We start from the raw sequence: 22,505 nt of genomic DNA on the forward strand, positions 1-22,505 counted from the left end.
CAACATTCACAGTTTACAACAGCTTCTCCTTCAGATTTGTAAATGAAACATGTGCAAAAAAAATCAAGAGGGAAGAAAAGTAAAGCAATGAGTCAATGAAGCGTGCAGTTCCAACACAAAAAACAATGTAAACAGTTTTTTTTTTTTTTTTTGATTTGAAGACACAAAAATGGAAAAAGGTGATGGTATCCCAGAAAGAAGGGAACCTGTAAGTCCATGACACACGTCACACACAAAGGAAGGGAGATGGAGAGAGTTTTCCCATCCTTGTTGCTCACTTTCTGTATCATTAGCAAACTGTATAATTAATTCTCTCTCATTCCTGTTTCTCCAGCTGGTCTCTCTGAAGAAGAGAAAACTGGACCTTTGAAATAACATCAGTTATATTAAGTGGTGGAAATACAAATGTCAGTATTTATGGTATTTAACATTTGTTTCATTTACTATATTCAGAATGTGTGTGTGGGTGTGTGTGTGTGTGTGTGTGTGTGTGTGTGTGTGTGTGTGTGTGTGTGTATGTTTATAGCGTATGAGCACATGTGACTTCCACCATATCAGGTCAAGTCCAAAAGTCCTATTTCCTATCTCAATGCTGCATATTTCTCTGTACATGCCACATCCTTCAGTAACCCAATCACCAGTCTTTGGAGAAGCTCTCCCTCATAAACAAAAGCCTTTGTTGATTCTGAAGAAGAAACTTGCTATCAGACAAGACGTCACACCAAGCTCTTCACTCCAACATCTTCTCAAATGAAGCTCAAACACCATTCCATCAACCTTGGGGGTCTGGTATGATCCATCACCTGCCTCTTCCTGCCTCTCTCATCTGCCTCTGGGTTAGTCTACTCAATGGGGTGTGGAAGAAGGCGGGCAGGGTAGGGAGTGAGGAATAGTGTGGTACAATAAGAGCAGTTCAGTCTTCTGGCTAGCATTTGAGGAAGAGAGTGAGGAAGAGTGAAAGAGGAGGAAGGTTGAAACATGGTGGTCAGTTGGTTGAATGGGCAGTGGGGTTGGTCAGTGGTCTTACTCAATGACCATGCAGTGGGGCAGGTGCTGAGAGTAGTATTTGAAGAGTTCTGCAGTGGCTCCAGGGCAGTTGGTCAGCTCCAGCTCCTCCAGCTCCTGCAGCTGGATGAGGCCTGACAGACCAGTGGTGGTTAAGAGAGGGCAGCCTGGGTAGGGTGGACAAATCAGAATTGGCCTTCTGTTAGATTGGTTGTTTCTTTGGCACATGTTAACACTGTGCCAGAGGTGAGAAAGCATACAGGCAAAGTTGAGTGTGAACAGAGAGAAGGTGTTAAAAGAGCAATAGAGTGGGAGGCAAGCCCTAAGATAAGCAATTTTTGAGAGGACAAATAAGTAAAGCTAAGCCACAGTGTCTATTAATGCACATTTCTATAGATAGTAGCAAACGTACATTTATTTATTGAGCACATATTTTTGTTTGCTCAAACTAAATTGTGCTATGCATATTAATATTGTCTCTTTAAAATATAATTTTGTGGGTTCAAACATTTTCCTGAGCTCCGAATGGCCCATTGCACACTCAGGAATATCCAACCTGGTACAAATATAATGCTATATAATGTACCACAACTGAGCAAGCCACGTCAGATACTACATCACAAAAAAATATGTACATGCCAAATCTATTGAGTGAACCTTTGAGTTCAGGATATATGTTCATTCTTCTTTACTTACAATGTAATACTGCTTACCTAATGCAATCCAAAACAACAAAGGTATTATATTTTAAACAATGTGGATAGAGTACAGACAGGTCAGATCACAGTTAAACAGTAGTAGGGGCTTCATGAGGTTAAAGACAGGGCAAGAAATTCATACCTGCAAGAGACAGGAGACGAAGACTCCTCATCCCAAATAAATGCTGCAGTCCAAAATCTTGCACCTGCAGTCACACACACCCACACACATCGTGTTCCACACATGTATTCCAGTCATTGTGACTATGTGATAAACAAGTTAAAGAGCAGTTGTTTTCACAATATTTCCCCACCAGTGTATCAATAAAATGTTATCACCTTGTGTGCTTAAACTGCCTTAGCACTCAACAATCCTGGACATTAATTGTAATGAATTACAGAATATAAACAAGTTACCAGATTGTTCTAATGGATTTTTATTTCTGTTACCTGGCAGCACCAGCGCAGGTAGAGGCTCCTTAATGATGACATGGTGGACAAATAGCCCAAGCCAGTGTCTGTGATCCGTACACACCTGGAATCAGACACAATACACTACAATATATCTGAGTAAACAAATAACGCATTCACACACTGTCACTATTTTAAAAGTTCAATGTGTATTAAAGAAATCTATTAGCAGAAATGGAATATAGTATTCATAAATATGTTGCCACTGGTGTGTAATCACTGAAAATACTAACTGTAATCTTAGGCTGGGGACACACTAGATGATTTTAAAATCTTTACTGATTTGGGAGACCACAGACATAAGGACAGTTTCAGCTGAGTTTTAATACTATAATCCTCAGAATGCACACACTAGAGGATTCAACAAGATCAAGAGAACACACACCTGCCGTTTGTAGTAACAGGCAGGCATGTTTTCAATGCTCAACAAGCATGTTTTCAATGCTCCTTTTGGCACTGGTTTTGATTTGATTTGCTACCATGTTTGTGAGGCATAAAGGTACTACACACCTGGAATCGGGCCACGCCCCCACGATCACTGAAGGGTGCATAAAATCGTCTAGAGTGTCCCCAGCCTTAAAATTAGTATTTTAAATCTACACAGGGAGCGGGTCTGCTTTCATGGGGGCAGCTATATTGCACTGCCATGTACAACACAAATGATGGCTCTAGACAGGGAATCACATTTTGTTTTAAAGGTGATGCCCACAGTACCTCTCACATGCCTGGAAATGGGAGTGGAATGCAAATGGAAGCAGCTAGCAGAGTGACAAATTCTTATCAAACTCATTGCACTAAAACGTTTTTGATGGCACCTGGATGAATAAAATGTAGAGCCAAGTTGTGTCTAATTCTGAGCGCCCTTCGCTGCTATTCTCTAAATCTATAAAACCACACCTGGTGTGACACATTTTCCTGTTTTTTAATGGGGACTATTGTTGGCAACATTGGACTATTATTGGCAACTGTAACTAAAGGGTCAGTGGGAGTAATTTATGCATGTTAAACTATTTGTATGTCAGATTTCATGTTTTTATATAAATATTTAAGTTTCTAAATTTTATATGAAAGTGACTTTGACAAATGTAAGCCATGAGAACGCTTAGGTCATGTTTAAGCTAAGTCATACTTGTCCTTTTTGCACCTAGCCTACACCCACCTACAAAACAGCCAGGACAGATCAGAAATCAGAAAGAGAAAGCTCAGAGAGAAAAGACAAATAAACGAAAAAAAATTGATAAAGAAAATAATCAGAAGAACAGTAGGAGTGATATGTGATTGTGTGAGCTTGTGTGTCTATGAGAGAGAGAGAGAGAGAGAGAGAGACAGTTGACCTTGGAGGCCATGGCACTGGCGCTACAGGAGGTAGAAGCCTGCCGCCTCAGAGTAAGGAAGAGCCAAACTGTTTGGCACTCCTAAGAACACTCTGAGAGACAGTAAGTGGAAGGTGTCCTCTGATTGTATTCTGCCAGTCATTGGTTTTCTCTGACAAATCCTCAGGTTATAGCCCATGTTCTGACCATTTACAACCTCAACCGCCCAGAGGAACTGTAGAGGGCACTTGGCCAGACATGGTGGATTCATTTCAGGGAGTGGCATCACCATTGCCTTACTTCCAAGACCACAGACATTATTGACCAGGGGAAAGCATCTTGTGCCAAGGGGTAGCCCATTAAAGAGTACTTCAGGATGCTCACCACCACCTTGGAGCAGCATGGATTGAAGGAGAACCCCTGAGGGACCAAACATGCCTAATATCAGGTCCAGAAAACCAGGGACCACATCACTGTCCTGGTCTACTTTAATTGGGCTGGGGAGGATGTCCCTCCTTTCATCATCTACAATGATCCAGAAGGCACCTATAATAAGGAAAGGATCCCTGATGCCCACTACGGAAAGTTGCCAGCAGAGTACATGGACGAGTAGCTATTTAGGAAGTTGTTTGTTGGGCACTTTCTTGTTATGGATGGACATAAGTTCCACCTAGAGGATCCAGAGGTGATCCTGGTGACACAGTGGGAAAAGGTAATTTCCCATTTTCCTCAGTCTGCATATCTTTGAAATCAGTTATGTCTGCAACACTGGCAAAGTCACGAGGAACACCACCAAGGCCTTGTTGCTCACAGCTTAGGAGATGTCAACAACGCGGAGGGTCATGCTGCAAGGCTAGAGGCTCAAGGTCTAGCCAGAACAGACTGGGAGCAGCAGTAAGATGTCAGCCAGGCAGCCACTTCTTGTACCCTGTCTGATGGCGCCCCTTAGGGACCAGCCCCTTTCATTGCTGGTCCCTAAGTTCACATGGCCCCCTCTTTTTCTCTCCCTGGCTGCCTGACCTCGTATCTGATTATTAAAATTTAAATTGAATTTAAAAAACAAGATGTGTCTAAACTCTTTCTCTTGTTTCAGGTCTTCAATTTCAGACCACCCATATATATAAATAAATCAAATGTTCCCCATCTGCTCATTATTTGTCTTGGATGTTAAACATGTTTTAATATAGCCCCTAACAATCACACTGCAAACTTACTTTGCTGCCAGTGATTGCTTTTTCACTCCCATTTCTAGTGTGTGATTAAATGATTTCTATATTTTATATATTAAATATATTATTTAAGAAGTGATGAGGGACACTGGTGGTGTAGTGGTAGGGCGCCCGTCCTTATACGCTGGGGACGCATGTCTTCCCTCACTTTCTCCTCTAATTTCCTATCTCTCCACTGTCCTATCAAAATAAAGGCAAAAACTGCCCAAAAAAATATAAATAAATTTAAAAAAAAGAAGTGATTGAAATAAGAAAAAATATACAAGACCAAGTGGTACACAGCAAAATTAAAATTGACATGCCTTTATAGCTACTGTATCATTTTTAATTATTAGAGCATGCAATCTTATTTTGAAGGACAGAAATTTGCAATGAGATGTGGTGATAGTATTGTCTAGGTTAACTGAAGAACAAGCTAATAACCCGTAAATTCAGCAGGCAAAAGTAGATGCACCGAGCAGATGAGTGTGGTTGGATTTGGTTTACACATGGCTAATACAACCATGGTAGAGTGCTTTTCTCAGCTCCAATAACAATTATTACATAAGTGAATAAAACCATATATGGTTAGAAAGGTAAAAACCTATACTTTACTTACGTACATGCTGCTAACTCAACTGGAAACATTATGTGATCAAACATAGTCTACTAGTATTTAAAGAAAAATTTAATTAAATGCTAATAGGCAGTCAGAATTGGACACAGTTACATCATATGTCAAACTCACTGAACCATCATCATTCTGCCATTTATATACTGTAATTTCTATTTGCATAGTTACTATCATACACTACAGTGGGTACAGAAAGTATTCAGACCCCTTTAAATTTTTCACTCTTTGTGTCATTGCAGCCATTTGCCAAAATCAAAAAAGTTCATTTTATTTCTCATTAATGTACACTCAGCACCCCATCTTGACAGAAAAAAACAGAAATGTAGAAATTTTTGCAAATTTATTACAAAAGAAAAACTGAAATATCACATGGTCATAAGTATTCAGACCCTTTGCTCAGTATTGAGTAGAAGCACCCTTTTGAGCTAGTACAGCCATGAGTCTTGGGAATGATGCAACAAGTTTTCACACCTGGATTTGGGGATCCTCTGCCATTCTTCCTTGCAGATCCTCTCCAGTTCTGTCAGGTTGGATGGTGAACGTTGGTGGACAGTCATTTTCAGGTCTCTCCAGAGATGCTCAATTGGGTTTAGGTCAGGGCTCTGGCTGGGCCAGTCAAGAACGGTCACAGAGTTGTTCCGAAGCCACTCCTTTGTTATTTTAGCTGTGTGCTTAGGGTCATTGTCCTGTTGAAAGGTGAACCTTCAGCCCAGTCTGAGCACTCTGGAAGAGGTTTTCTTCCAGGATATCTCTGTACTTGGCCGCATTCATCTTTCTTTCAATTGCAACCAGTCGTCCTGTCCCTGCTGCTGAAAAACACCCCCACAACATGATGCTCCCACCACCATGTTTCACTGTAGGGATTGTATTGGGCAGGTGATGAGCAGTGCCTGGTTTTCTCCACACATACCGCTTAGAATTAACGCCAAAAAGTTCAATCTTGGTCTCATCAGACCAGAGAATCATATTTCTCATAGTCTGGGAGTCCTTCATGTGTTTTTTGGCAAACTCTATGTGGGCTTTCATGTGTCTTGCACTGAGGAGAGGCTTCCATCGGGCCACTCTGCCATAAAGTCCCGACTGGTGGAGGGCTGCAGTGATAGTTGACTTTGTGGAACTTTCTCCCATCTCCCTACTGCATCTCTGGAGCTCAGCCACAGTGATCTTTGGGTTCTTCTTTACCTCTCTCACCAAGGCTCTTCTCCCACGATTGCTCAGTTTGGCTGGACGGCCAGGTCTAGGAAGAGTTCTGGTCGTCCCAAACTTTTTCCATTTGAGGATTATGGAGGCCACTGTGCTCTTAGGAACCTTGAGTGCTGCAGAAATTCTTTTGTAACCTTGGCCAGATCTGTGCCTTGCCACAATTCTGTCTCTGAGCTCCTTGGGCAGTTCCTTCGACCTCATGATTCTCATTTGCTCTGACATGCACTGTGAGCTGTAAGGTCTTATATAGACAGGTGTGTGCCTTTCCTAATCAAGTCCAATCAGTTTAATTAAACACAGCTGGACTCCAATGAAGGAGCAGAACCATCTCAAGGAGGATCAGAAGAAATGGACAGCATGTGAGTTAAATATAAGTGTCACTGCAAAGGGTCTGAATACTTATGACCATGTGATATTTCAGTTTTTCTTTTGTAATAAATTTGCAAAAATTTCTACATTTCTGCTTTTTTCTGTCAAGATGGGGTGCTGAGTGTACATTAATGAGAAATAAAATGAACTTTTTTGATTTTGGCAAATGGCTGCAATGACACAGAGTGAAAAATTTAAAGGGGTCTGAATACTTTCCGTACCCACTGTACGTCTCTTCTTCACCATCATCTCCATCACCTCATAACAAGGAAGTGTGTGAAATATAAACCATTTCAATCTCTGACAATTGATTTTAGGCACTCAATGCTGGATTTCACGCATTGCGTGCATATTTTAGAAAGCTATGTGTATGATTCTTTACTGTGAAATATTGTGCATATATTGTATATGTTGAAAAATGACTTTCTCACTGTTAAGTGTTGATGTAAGCATTTCAGAAGGACATTTTCTGGTGTTCTACAGAGTAGCCTTAAATAATTTTAAATTATTGCCATAATGTTTATTCACTGGACTGTTTTCAATATGGTATGCAACCGATTCTGTACACATTCTGGGACTAGCCCTCGCCTCATCACCCCACCACTCTTATTTGCAAATGGCATTCTAGCAACTTTAGATTTACAAATGCACTGGTGTCACAATTTCATCTTATCTCATGGTTCTGGTGAGGTCACCTAATGCGCACCATGAACATCTCAGGACTGGCTGGAAAATGCAGAGTTAGCAAAGCCATCTGATAACTAGCTTCATAATACCAGTTATGCAGGATCACCAACATTAGACTCAGTGAAGCATGTACTCAAGACAAGTATGTGAATTTGTTTCATCACACCAGACTCTAGAGAATTCTTGCTGACAAACTTAATTTATTTATGGACACAGTGATGGAGACAAAGCAACTTCTAATGTGATCTAATGAAAAAGATAATCCAGGGCACACACATATCACAGAGCTCTGTTCTGACATAGCTGCAGCTGGACCGAAGCTCAGAGAGGATACAGCTGCTTGTACTGAACCGACTAATATGCTGCGTGTGGGGATGTGGTGTGGTGTGGTATGGTATATAGATGAAAGAGAAGAAAAAAGTCAGTATGTATGCTCATGATGTTGTAACATTACAACATCATGAACATTGATGTTAGCTTACTTAGGTACATAATTTAGTTTTATCTCAGTGGAGCGCAGCCCTCTGGGCTATCACTAATGGGTCATATCCCTTCTTTGCGCCTGCACACTGAAGAGAAACTCATCTATGCCCACCTGGCTTGGACCACACTCTTTCTTTTTTTCTTTAGCCTAAACACTAAAGAGCACTATTCAAGTTAAAGAGCAACTATTTCTAGAAGAGAAATAGGGCAATCTGAACATTCTGCAAGTGGCTGTCTCTCAAGAAGCTTCACCACAGGGCAAAGTTCTTCATTCTCCTCCCTGATGCCTCCCCCCTGGTGGTGATAAGACTGTAGGGACGGTGGCAGTATACTATTGTCCTCTGTTTATCTACTCAAGCACAAGTTAATCACTGGAGTACATGAAGTCATGCAAGCCATAATTCATTCTGTTATTTCTCCTATGTATTTTTTCTGCTTTCACATACACCCATACACTCACACATGCACCAGTTTATAAGTGGTCCCATTGTTAAATGCAACTATACTAATAACACCTGTAGTACTTTAATGATAATATCTCTACAAATAAAGAATGAATTATAGCTTATTTGACCATTCATAGTTATTCAATTACTATTCCAACTAGATAACACTTAACTATTTATTAATTATTGTTAGTAATTAGTAACAAGGATGAAACCACACAATCCCAAACATACTAACCTGTCTAGCACCAGTTCTTCTAGTTTATGCAGGTCACAAGCAATGTACTCAAGGGCCATGTCAGTGATCCGAGGGCACCAGGACAAGTCCAGGCTGCGGAGTTTACGCAGGTTCTCAGCAACCAGCTCAACTCCATCGTCAGTGATCTTGGAGCAGCCAGAGAGGCTCAGGGCAGTCAGGTTTGGAAGGCTGTGCACCATGTTGACTACACCATGATTGGTGATCTCCCAGCAGGAATGAAGCCGCAGAGTGTGGGTGGTGTAGCCCTTCAAGTGGAGGGTAATATAAATTTATTTATATGTAAATGTATCAGTGACATAGGGCAGCTTCACTATGATGATGATGATGAGACGAGATAAACCCCCAAAGGGAAATTCAGGATTATTACTATGGATGTGTGGAAAACAAAAACTCAAAAACAGTACAAATACTTAAGTTGTGTGACAGCAAAGCACTAAGCTGATTTCTCCTGTTGTGACATCCTACCTGTTTGGCTGTGAAGTAGGCCATGGCTGTGTCAGTAACATGGTAGGCCTGCAGACTCAACTCAGATAGGTTGGGCAGAAGCTGTGAGATAGCAGCAATCGCGTCATCTGCCACATTGATGCAGTCACTGACACTGAGGGAAGTTAGACGGGCATTCAGGCTGGACCACAAACCAGCCTCCGTGAAGTCGTTGCAGCCCGACAGTTCAAGGTGCATCAGGCCTTGCATCTGCTCCAGCATGACCTGCAACATAAAGGCTACCAGTTTGAATCACTGATGTAGCTGCTGAAACATGGAGAGACATAACGCAATATTGGAAAAGTAGCTGAATTCTGGATTTTTGGATTTGATGACCACCTAAATCAAAGGAATACAACAAGTGCACTTACACAATATTCGTTAACTGCAGTCTTTTGTAATAATGTTTACTCAAACACAGGAACTCAGCTTTAGTGTCTACAGTTGTACTGTACTTGATGCAATATTAGATATAGTGGAAATTCCAGTGAAATGGTCTGTTTATAGTTTTATTGTGCAGATAATATGAACTACTCATCTCAACAACACAAAACAAATCTAACCATGTTTGATGAATTTATGAAAATAAAAATACATAATTATTCAATATACCTGCATATAGTAAATACATTTTAACCATTAATACAACCATACATTTACAGTGGGTACGGAAAGTATTCAGACCCCTTTAAATTTTTCACTCTTTGTGTCATTGCAGCCATTTGCTAAAATCAAAAAAGTTCATTTTATTTCTCATTAATGTACACTCAGCACCCCATCTTGACAGAAAAAAACAGAAATGTAGAAATTTTTGCAAATTTATTTAAAAAAAAAAACTGAAATATCACATGGTCATAAGTATTCAGACCCTTTGCAGTGACACTCATATTTAAGTCTGAATACTTTCCATACCCACTGTATAGGTATTTTCATTTCTTACATACAGTTTTGGTGGTCTGTTGCCAAAGCTGTGAAAGACCCTGTTCTATGTGTCCTGTTCATGTTGTTAATGCTGGTATAATCAATAAAAAGGAATTAAAACTCTCTTGAAACAGGGCTAGTTGCTTTATAAATGAGACATGTATATCAAACATTATATGATAAGTGATATTGTATTTGAAGCCAATAGAGCTGGTCTTTGCAATTGAATCCCTTTAAAAACCAAAAAGTATTAATGTTTCTGGCTGATCATATACATGCAAGTGCACATTCCTAGTGGATTATTTTGCCACACTTCTGCTGTTTACCCTGAGATTGTCATGACCAAACCTGCTGCTTTCATATCTTTCCAAAATGTACAAGTTCAACTCATATGAACAACCAATTACTAGCACTGTTCACTTTGTCTCAACTGACAAATACTTTGCAAAGAAAAAAAAATTCATTGCAAAACAATTTGAAAGAACTATTAAAATTTGATAAAGCTGTGTTAAACTTTTGCCATTAAGTTATATTAATATATTAATTTATATTATGGGCATTTTTAGTCTCCATAATCTCAGAGCACCTATACTATAGGATTGTACTATAAAACTAAAATCTAACAATCTTTATTTCCCTTTTCATTCAGTTTTTTCTTTTTTTTTAATGAAATCCTCATCTTCTCTGAGGGCAAACAAAATGGTAAAGCACAAGTCTATCTCATAACAGTAAAGTCCATATATAGATCATGTAGCCAACAATTTGAGGATTCTCCATGGCAACCATCTACTCATCCCAGAATAGCAGCCTAGCCAAGCAGGTATGAAGCACCATCTGAGAAACACTTTACAAGTATTATGTCTCTTTTGTTCCTAGCAAAGGAAAATGACAGCAAAAAGACATATTCTGAAAAGAAGCCAAGGCAAAATAATGCGGACCCTGTTGTGCTTAGCATCTATCTAGCTTAGTCGGACTTTCTAGCTAAACTGGAACCTATAGGGGTTTAGAGCACAACTCTACTAAACTAGGCCCAATTGCTGTGTTAAAATAAACACAGATTTAGCTGAACTGCAGTTAAAACAGATATCTAAGCTGCCAAATGCAGGTGTCAGATGTAGCACACTAGGAGTGTCTCTTTGCCTTATCAGCATGCACAAGGACAATGGAAAAATTACTGCCATCATCATTGTATGTGTTGCTGCACTGTTGCTATTATTGAGGCCTGATCTCTTTTCCATTTCAACTGCTGTCCACATTCCACACTGCTGTACAATTAGTCAAGCCAAATGAATATGATTACACAGCCAATGACAATGGCTGCGCAATTACTAAGATTCTCACCCTTAACAGCAATCTGATGGCTCAATTGATAGTAAAATTTATTCCACCAATTAGGGGCATTTTTAGCAACTGAAATGATCAGGGGCTAAGTCATGATTGCACTGGGCTTATGTTTCCTTTGATGAGAAATAGGCAGCAATTGATTGGGGAGGTTTCACGTACATGTATAATACATATAGTAATTAATGTAATAAAAACTGTTATACAGATACACACACTCAAAAGTTAATTTCTTTTTTTTGTTTGTTTGTTTGTTTATTTGTTACCTTGTCTTTTGTAAATTTCATTCAGCTCACCTTAGGGAGTCAGTCTCCATATGTTTGTTTCTGTAAATGTAACTATCATGGTAACATACTGTACTTTGCTTGAGCAATTAGCTTCCCTCTTTGTTAAGGTGCTTAACAATTTGATATTTTTGTCTAAGAAACAACTCTGTCCATTCTTCTGTGGCCACACAGAGGGAGGCAAATGGTTTCAGACCTAGAGCAGTGTGTGTAACTAAGGAAAGAACTTGCATTTGGCAGAAATGTATATTTGTTGTATATTAAACATAGACATAGTACGAGATTTAAAATTAAATGAGATTAAATGTGAGACTGAATCCAGTCTCATTTAAGCCAGGTATGCAGAGTGGTCTTGACAAGTCACATGGGGTGGTTTTAATGATCATATGACCCAGACAACACAGGTTTAAAACTATCCAAAGCCTTAAACTGCATCTAAGCCAATGACAGCAACATTTGATTTGCTACTACTGTCAAACCAGCACACAAACAGCAGGATAATGTCCAAACATATCCACTTACATGCAGACATCACAACCAGATTAAAACTGAACTGGTTTTAGTCCAGTTTGTGCCAGTCTCTTGTCTGCCCAGAGAAATCTGAGAGGTTTTCAGCTTTCATCTCACTAGTGACAACACTGACCTGGAGTGCTGTTAATTTTCAAATAAAATTCAGTACAGAAATAATGATAATCTCAAATAATTGTCTGGCCATTAATAAAGACCACTAAAAGGAGCGAGGATGCAATTACCTCTAACCTGATGCCTTATTCTGTCATTTTCATTCTTCCATTCTTTGCAAGTATTTCTGCTTTATGTTGTCAATGTTATTTATACTTTATTTAACCACATAAAAGGTTAGGAGCTTAGAAACCTCTTTTCAAGGCGTTAATGAAACTTAACAGTTCCTGTATATGTTTCAGATTATAGGCTGCTAAGAAATGGATACTTTGAGGCACTGAAACGTTTTTTAACATGAAATATCTTAATAAAAGCAACAAAAAGCAAATTGGAAATTGGAAGAAAATAATGAATGGATGAAAATATATTTGTGGTACTGAATATGACATGATTGACTGTTGGTGAAGTGATGACATAGGGGTGTTGAAATAGACATTAAACCAATTTTGTCCAGACAGGCATTTTGGACTACCCACTGTCTGCAAATGTGAAAATTCTCACCCAATAAACTGTCCTTGTCAAACACAACCTCACTCACCTCTAACCCAGCATCCGTGATGGTGGACCTCTTGAGGCTGACTGACCGAACGCCTTTTTTGGACAGTGGATAGTTGTCAATGAATTCACAAATGTCCAGGTCTGACACACCTACTAAGCAGAAAGACTGGAAGCCACGCAGGGCGAAGGCCTGTAGACTGACAAACTCCTTCTCCCCATTGGGCAGCAGGGTATATAGCTCCTTGGCATGCAAGATGGGTGCCACGCCCTCCCAAAATTTGGGCTGGTATAGCACCTTGCGCCATGTCTTGCATACCTGTGCCAGCACACATTTTTCAGCAGTTGTGAAGTACCAAAGCAGTCGGTTGAGCAGCTTCTCATCCAGGACAAGCTGGCGCTCCAGCAGCATGGGTTTGGGTGGAGTGAGAGGGGGAATTTGGCGAAGGGACGGCTTCAAGCCCACCAGAGGCTTTCCAGCCTCCAGGTCCGAGCCCAAGAGAGAGGCTGCTGACTGAGGAATGCCAGGGCCATCCAGGTGGTGGTGGTGATGGTATGGAAGGGAGGATGGTGGAGGAGGCAAAATGGAGGGTACTGAAGAGGACTGGCACAGGCGGTTCTTGGCAGCAGGTGTCCCCTTGGTGATACTCGCACTGCCCAAACCATTGGACTGGCTGGCGGGTAACTTCACCATACCATTGCGAGTCACACAGGGAGACTTCAGCTCAGTGGGGGAGGACATGTTCAACATTGGGCACCTGGTGAAAGACAAAAGATCAACAGCATGCTGTTAAGTACTGTTAAATAAAAATTCATTTATAAAGGATCAAAGTCTATAAAGCTTATTATGCTGTTTTGGCACCAAGAAAACACAATGAAATCACACAGCACATCAACAGTCCAGATCTTTTCACAGCTTTTGTTCTGTTCTATGTCAGACCAAAGGTCCATTCATTAGCATTATCAGGAATTTCAACACATCTCACCATATACAGTAATCTATTATATCATCTATTATATCATGTTCACACAGGCAATTTTTATACTAGCTCCATGAAACTGACATAGACTGAAATAGAATGAGAAGCTCTGAAAAAAGCTACTAAGTGGCCTTCGAGTTAAGATTATCTTGTCAAACTGCTTTCAATTGTTTGTCAACTAATTTTTCAGAAAAGACATATCTACATAATAACATAAAATTAAAAGGTTTTATCAATATAACCTTCCACTATTTCAATTATCTACTTTGGCTAACCATTGATTATTCAATTCATAAATGAATAAATATAAATATAGCGTTAACTGTGAAAATGGATCGATCATCACACTCTCATTAGAAGATATTTGGTATTTAAAAAACGGTATACAGTCAAATGTAATAAGTATGCTGTTTGAATAAGCTGCCTCTCTTTCGTCATTTGTGCTTAACAGTGCTGGGCATTGTATTGGAAACATATCATAGTGTAAATGAATGCTGTGCCCCATTGCCCTATCTAGCCTGTTCTCTGTGATCTGACTGTATCAGCAACAGGAGGACAGCTCACAGGCACAAACTGCTCAGTTATATAACATGCTGACTATAGGGCTTCACAAAGCACAACATCTCTTTGTCCCACTCTCCTGACACAGCCAGCTATTAACACCTGCTGCATTTATTTACATATGCATTTCCTTATATGCACATACTGTTTAGAGGTCATCAATAATATTTCTCAATATGAACACTTATGTAAGCATTTTATCACTTTACAGTGTTAGTTGTCAGTCCTTTAGCAGATGGCAGACTTGCTCTGCCTCCACTGTAGCATCAAAGAGGTTCATCCATTATATAATACAGCAATGTTGTAAATCAGACCAGCTACAGAAACAGAAACCAGCTATGAAACATTGCAATAGACTAACCACTCAGAGCTCAGATGAAGAATACATAGCCTCATATGTTATAGAATGGGCTAAAACAAAATACTGCAAGTTCATCATACAATAATTATCTATTTACCCATGCTTAAATATGGTGTTCACATTTACAAATGTATTTTCAGCAGTGGGAATGCCCTTGAATATGAATTTGAGTAGGATGTTTTCCTGTGTTCTCCAGGTTTCTAACACGTGGGGCCAGTTGTTCAAAAGTTATCTGATCACACACGTGGACAAAATTGTTGGTATCCTTCCACTGAACAAAGAAAACCCCACAATGGTCGCTGAAATAGCTTGAAACTGACATAAGTATTTTTTTCTCCCATTCAGGGCCACCACAGCAGATCAGTTTGTCTGCATGATCAATTTTACATAGGTTTTACACCAGGTTCCCTTCCCAACACAAGCAGCCCTTGGTCTTGCAAGTTGGTCTCCTTTCCGAGTAGTAACCAGGAACAGCCCTGCTTAGCTTCCAAGAGCAAACGTTATCAGGCACTCACACTGTGTGGCTGCTATGAAACTGACAAAAGTAATAATGAATTAACATCACAGGTGTCTTCTTTCTTTAATGGAAGGGTAATAACAATTTTGTCCATGTGTATAGTTGTTATTGTGTACTGTATTTTTAATCTTTTGTTTATGTTTATATAATTATTTCTCTTTTAGTGTTTGATTTTTACTGTTTTTAATGTACAAATCTTGGTTGATGGCTGTTTTTAAATGTGCTTTGTGAAAAAACTTAACATTGACATTAACATTAATTCTACAGCAAAATAATGGACCCAAATATAGCCAGTCATAGAGAACTGTGTTCAGACACCAGAGGAACAAGGAGTCCTGCAACAGAATGTGTGGCCCCAACAGAGCTCTGATCTCAGCATCATGGAGTTAGTGTGGATTACAGGAATAGAGATGGTCACAGCAAAAACGGAATTCCTTTTTACTGTACTTTGGATGATGTTATTCTATGGCTCTGTAGAGGCCAATAATAATCATTATTGGCCTTATTTTAAAAAGCCCACAAGTTAAAAGTAAAAGCCCCTCCAGTTCATTAATTTCCAACTAACACGCATACACTGTTCACATCACAAATGTGACACATCTACAGACAAAACAAGTTCATAAACATATCCTGACAAAATGTGTAATGTTAGCTAGCCAAGCTTGTATATATATTGTTTGGGATGCAATTAAAAGCAAGCAATATTGTCTTGTTTATGAACCTACAAGTAGACGTAATTTCAGTTGCTGTAGAGATCTGACAGATAGTATAAAAACAGAATGTCAAAATACTTTCCCAAAATGACACGTTTTTACTGTTTCTCTTATGTTCCATGACTTTTCCAAGACTAGAAAACTATCTAAAAGTGTCTGGATTCCTCTGTCTCAATGGCCTGACCCAAACTGTGCTGAATAGAAGATCACTTTTACTGTGTCTGTTGCATAGAGCCTGGGGCTAAAGATGACCTCAACAGCATGTTCCAACAATCTCACTACAAATAGTGATGTTAGGCTTTAGTGCAAAATGCCTGTTATAGCAACACATGACTAGTCCCACTTTCCCTCAGTCTCTCTGAATATGTTATTACTGATGTAAAGCACTACTACTAAGACAGAGTTCATCATGTCCAGATCCATATAGCCAATGATGCATCACATCTGGATTTATCTGAGCTGTCCACCAAATGATAGCTGTGATGCAGTTTTCTTTTTTGCCAAGTCAAAAGAGGATGGAGGAGATTTCACTGTTGATCAGGTGTTCCTCTAGATAGAGGAAACAACAGTGTGGAATCAAGTTGGTTTTACATGAGAAAAGCATTTTTAATAAATATTAGACATCATAATGTTGATGCTCAGACTGCTGACTTCCAGTAGTTCTGTTGTCTACAGAAGTTCTCAGGCAACTCTGCAGTTGTGGGGTGTGCCAGTGGTGGAGAGGAGATGGAATACAGAGGTTTGTCTGACCGCTTTCTGCAGCAATAGGGAAACAACCACCTACTACTGAATGTGGCCAAGACCATGGAGATGGTTGTGAACTTAAGAGGACTAGGACCAGCCCAAAGACCATTTTCATTCTGCAAGAGTAGGTGGAGGTGGTGGAGAGGTACAGGTATCTGGGGGTTCACCTTGACAACAGACTGGACTGGAGATGCAACACAGAGGCTGTCTAGAGGAATGGATAGAGCAGACTCTACATTCTGAGGAAGCTCAGATCCTTTAATATGTGCAGTAATACACTGCAGATATTTTATCAGTCTGTTGTGGCCAGTGTAATTTTCCTTCCTGCTATCTGCTAAGGCAGCAGCATCAGAGCCAATTACACCAGCAAACTGAACAAGCTGATCAGGAAGGCTGGCTCTGTGCTGCAGACTTCTCTGGAATCTCTGGAGCTGGTTGTGGAGGAGGATGATACACAAACTGTTGAACATATTGGAGAACTGGTCACATCCCCTCCATGACCTGCTGGTCAGACAGAGGAGCACCTTTAGTGAAAGACTACTTCATCTATCCTGTGATAATGAATGCTACAAGAAGTCTGTCCTGCCAACAGCTATCTCACTGTTCAAGGACTTTGTCTCTTTATGTCAGTCCTTCTCTGACTGGGTATTTAGTATATGTTAGCCTAGCATGTTGCTATACAATTATTTATTCATTCCTTTTTAATTAGATCAATTAGATTCATGTATTAGATTTAGATTTAGTATTAGATTAATGTACTGTATGTAAAAGCATTGGTAGGATAGTAAGGAAAGGCCAGAAATGACAGTGAACTTGTCACCAGCTCGGTAGAAGAAACGTCATGTTATTTAAGTTAAAGCAGCAACATCAAAATGTGGATGTACATACTGTGTGTACAAAATGTGCCGTAATCTCATTAGCAAAAAGGTATGTAAGTACAGATGACCAGTATAGAAAAAATCACTGATTTGCATCATTGTACATAATGGCCAGAGATATTTAGGTCATGTTTTTTATATATTAGGTTTTGGCTCAAGTTACGGTCTGTGGAATGCATTGTGTCAGTGAATATCCTCATAAAGATTGAGATACAAGGATGTTAATTTCCCCCTTACCTTTCTCCTTTGTATTGATTGTTCTCTCTGTTGATGATGTTACTATAATTACTGTTGTTACTTTATCCATCTAATTTTAATGAAACCATACAATCCTGAAAAGCCTTTCTGAACAAATTAACAAGTCACTTTAGCAGTAATAGTAAGTACTAGGCCTACAGCAAGAAAACATAATATCATTTATGGCTCAGGTGAATCCTATCTTATTTTTTTAATTGAACAATATGAACAGATATTTTCAGCTGGATATGCTATGCAATATGTGTCAAATAAACATATATAATTATTGGGTTAAATACATACTGTATTTTCGAACAACATAACGATAATAAAAATAAATAAATAAACAATATTAGAATTGCACCCCACAACACACCAAAAGTCCAGGGATTTTTCCAGAAAGCAGATTCAGTGAAAACTCAGAGCAAGTTACCCCTGAGTTGCAGGACATTTCTGTTTATCAACTCAGGAGTTCAAAGTTTGTTAAACCTGCATTCTGGAATACACCTTAAGTGATAATCTGAGGCAGGTGACAGTAAACAAATATACACCCAATTAACCAGCAAACTGAGACACAAGGACTGGGGTTTGAATAACTAAACTAAGGGAGCTAACAGGACACAAGTGAAACCAATCAGACAGTAATGACAAAATCACAAAAATAAAACACTAAGATAAGGGATGGAAAAGAAAACAGGAAATACTTCAAAATAAGAGTACAAGGCAGGAAACATGTACAGATCATGACATATCATTTATATAAACTATGTATAATGGGGACAGCACGGTGGCTTGAGTGGTTAGCACAGCAAGAAAGTCCTGGGTTTGCAATCTGGCCTTTCTGGATGGAGTTTGCATGTTTTCCCCATGCTTGCATGGTTTCTTTGTCTGTACTCCAGTTTCCTCCCACAGTCCAAAAACATGTATGTCAGGTTGATTGGTGACTCTAAATTGCCCATAGCAGTGAGTGTGAGTGTGTCAGGTTGTTTGTCTCTATGTGGCCCTGTGATGGACTGGTGACCTGTCCAGGGTGTACCCCTGCCTTTCACCCAAAGAGAGCTGGGATAGGCTCCAGCAGATCCCTGTGAGCCTGGATAGGAATAAGTGGGTATAGGTAATGGATGGATGGATGGATGGATGGATGGATGGATGGATGGATGGATGGATGGATTGTATAATGGTTTCGGTTGAATATCATTCAAAGGGGGAGTTTCTGTTCTTCAGCAACCACATTTACAAAATACTTTTTAGGTGTTTTTCATGACGAAATAGCATAAGTACATGTCTGAAGCTTATTTACATGTTGTAACAGGTTGTTTTGGCTGCCCTACCCATTTTAAATGTCCCTAGCACAGCTGGTCTCATTAAACTGTATTTCTGTTTTTTTTTTTTGACAATGCTGTAAATATTAAACAATGATCTTTATCTGCAGTACAGCAGCCTGGCAATGGCTGCTGGTCAGCAAAGTTTACATTTCAATCTTTTGCTGTATATGTGGGAAGAGAAATTCAGAAACAGATGTGGGGCATAATTAAAAATTACTACCAGTCCATTGCCAGTAAATACAGGCATTTAAAACATTCAAAAACAAATTTCACAGTTCAGAGATATGAGCAGTTCCAGCAAAAATAGTAGCATATAGCGCATATTAGTAATATTATTATTATTATTATTATTATATAATTATAATAAAATATACATTCATTTTCTTCATTTTTAGACAGAGGAATATATACTGTGCTTATGTTCTGGGATCCAAGCAATGCAAACATGTAGGTGACCTACACTCCAAACTGTGGTTGAACACTTCCTGTGTAGACACAAATGGAGTGCTGACGCTGCTGTTACTAACATACGGCTAATGACACATCTCTGTAGATTTGGTGTAAGTAGGGATGAAGTTTGACAGCATTTGTCTGACCCCAGTTGCTAATCCACTGATAAACCCCAGATCTTTTGAAATCTCTTACAGAATCTTGTTTGTAAGTAGTTTGTTAGTTTAAAAGGGGGGTTTAAAATTAATTTAGCAGATGAATTGATGTGTGTAACAACAGATAAAACTTAATATTTAGGCACCGTCGCTTTTTCCAACCATGTTAACAATAAAACTGGTCATTTTAATTGTAATTATAGACCAATTTCCAGATTAGCATGATAGTGAAAGTAAAAAACACTGTCCTTACTTTTTGGCTCTTTCCTAATCTGGCCAGAGTTTAATTTTTAGCTTGTAACAGGTCTTCCTTAACATGAACTTTATTTTTCTCCATTATCCTGAAATATAGTCCATACATTGCTCCTGAAACCACACATGGTGAGCTGGACAATTATTATATGGTCAAACTACTTTATCACAGAGCAGACCTACTCTCTGATCAATACCAACAAGTAGATCAACCATATTCTCAGGTCAGATGTAATGAAAGAAGCTGTCCTTGTCATGCTGTACACACTGATCTTCTATAGGATATTTTTCATACTTTTATTAACATTTACTCTCACTCAAATTACCACATGTTGTCCCACAGGAATTGGCATCTATGCTACTGGAAGTGTTTTACTCAAGAATGTTTACATAAAGCTTAGTTTCCAACAGGTTCACTAGCCACTTTTCAACTTTGTAGAACTTATTGTTACAAAGCTCACTAGTTAAACCACACCTTACAATATCTTGAATTGACCCTTATGATTGAGAGTGATGGGTCATCAGTGTAATATCAGTTTGGGTTTCACCAGTGGATCTGTCATTACAAACCTGTGCTTTGCCATTGTAAGCACTGGGCAGTAGGAGAAAGACTGGAAGGTGTAGAAAGGTGTCATGGAGCCCACAGAGATTGAGAACGAGATGACAGAGCTTTAAACCGATACAACCACAACAAAACACTGGAAAGGCATCTAAAGAAATAATTAAAATGAATGAAACAATGTTGCACAAATCAGCACGAAAAAGGTTGCGTCACTTACAGACGCTGACGTCATTGTGTTTGTTAATAATACGCAGCTCGATGCGGCTGATCAGCTCCGTCTCCCTGAGGCCCCACCGTGCACACAAAGAAACATCCAGTGACATTCACCCACATCAATCACGATCTCTCTGCAATCTACTTTGTCTTAACTGCACGGAAAAGCCGCAGTGTGGATGCTGCTGCCATAATCCAACACCCCGTCATCCATAGCACACACACGCTACACACACACTCTCTCTCTCTTTCTCTCACTCCCTCTCTCTGCAGCCATGGACATATCCTTGTCGTCCGGCCTTTATTTCGCAGCATCCCCTACCTCTCAGATGAAAATTCACACGGGTATTAATCCATGATCAGCACACCTCTCGATCTTGATTTCTCGATCACGTTTCGCCCAACGTTGCGGTGCAGAGACGAAGAAATAATTAATTACTAGGAAGGAGGCTGTCCTGCCCGTTGTGTCCTATCGGGGGGCGAGAGATGCGCCTGCCGAGCCCATAGATAAAAATCAGAATCAATCACTCCTAGAGAAGAACAACACACAGCCAAGCCGCAAACCCGTTGAAATCTAAGCGAATGAGGCTCTGTGTTGTGTTTTGGCTTCCCTAGTCACAACAGTGGCCCTCTCTGTCTCGTAATTTCTCCTCCACACAGGCGCGCGCACACGCAGAGCGCAGTTGCTCTTTCTCATTTAAAGAGATAGGATACGGCAGCTGGAGTAGCGCTCTACACACGACTGCTGTGTCTGCTTCTTATGTAACGCGAGCTGCAGCTTGTGATTGTTCTGCAACCCAGATGTACAGGTAACTGCTCTACCTGCTTGTGTGATAAGGGCTGGCTTGGGGATTGCACATCTCAGGGGTGTGGTTAAAATGTGCATAGGGCCAAACTCCGATACGTATCTGCCTGAGATAGTAAGCTGTTGTGAGTTTAAGCTACTCGTTCCATGTTTTAGATGCAAGTCTTCCCACATAAACAACAATATTCATTACTTGTCCCTGTCTTAGAATACAACCCAAAGGGCCATTCAGCAGCATACTTAACAGACCTTTGTCGTCATGGTGATAGTCATCTCCTATTCCACTGGTAGGTGTAAGTCCTAAGGCATAATTACAGTTACAGAACTGTCTTGGTTTTATTAAGTTTAGGAACCACAAATACTTGGTTAGATAATGATTGTGGTTTGGTTTAAAATAACCTTCTTCATCACAGTTACAATAAACATATTCCAGGATATGTCCTTTAATTCACACATAAAACAAATCTCGAGAACTGCATTCTTTCACTTGCACAGTGTAGTCAAAATTAGGAACATCCTGTCTCAAAATGACGCAGAAAAACTAGTCCATGCATTTGTTACCTCAAGGCTAGATTACTGTAACTCATTACTATCTGGATGTCCCAGTATCTCCATAAAAAGCCTCCAGTCAATCCAGAATGCTGCAGCCAGAGAGATATCACATTTCTCTTCACATTTCTCAGAGTGCAGGTCTACTTGTGGTTCCCAGTTTCCAAAAGTAGAATGGGAGACAGAGCCTTTAGCTATCAAGCTCCTCTCCTGTGGATCCAG

At 39.7% G+C, this 22,505-nt stretch overlaps 1 protein-coding gene across 1 annotated transcript; it reads right to left on the minus strand.

Moving 5' to 3' along the window:
* Positions 1–576: 576 nt before the first annotated feature.
* fbxl16 (F-box and leucine-rich repeat protein 16) lies at positions 577–21,701 on the minus strand. Its single transcript, XM_026325698.1, has 7 exons — positions 21,252–21,701; positions 13,025–13,739; positions 9,242–9,484; positions 8,756–9,021; positions 2,154–2,238; positions 1,846–1,909; positions 577–1,172 (listed from the first exon to the last, which is right to left on the minus strand). Exons 2-7 carry the CDS (start codon positions 13,730–13,732, stop codon positions 1,024–1,026), a joined length of 1,515 nt encoding a protein of 504 aa, XP_026181483.1. The 5' UTR covers positions 13,733–13,739; positions 21,252–21,701; the 3' UTR covers positions 577–1,023.
* Between the last annotated feature and the right edge of the window lie 804 nt (positions 21,702–22,505).

This window comes from Mastacembelus armatus, chromosome 8 (genome assembly GCF_900324485.2).
Source record: "Mastacembelus armatus chromosome 8, fMasArm1.2, whole genome shotgun sequence".
Lineage (NCBI taxonomy): Eukaryota > Metazoa > Chordata > Actinopteri > Synbranchiformes > Mastacembelidae > Mastacembelus > Mastacembelus armatus.

Coding starts and splice junctions, on each gene's coding strand:
- fbxl16 (XM_026325698.1), bottom strand. CDS start 13,732: ATGTTGAACATGTCCTCCCCCACTGAGCTGAAGTCTCCCTGTGTGACT. Junction 9,485..13,024: donor TCACGGATGCTGGGTTAGAG/GTGAGTGAGGTT, acceptor TTTATGTTGCAG/GTCATGCTGGAGCAGATGCA. Junction 9,022..9,241: donor CCTACTTCACAGCCAAACAG/GTAGGATGTCAC, acceptor CTCCACTTGAAG/GGCTACACCACCCACACTCT.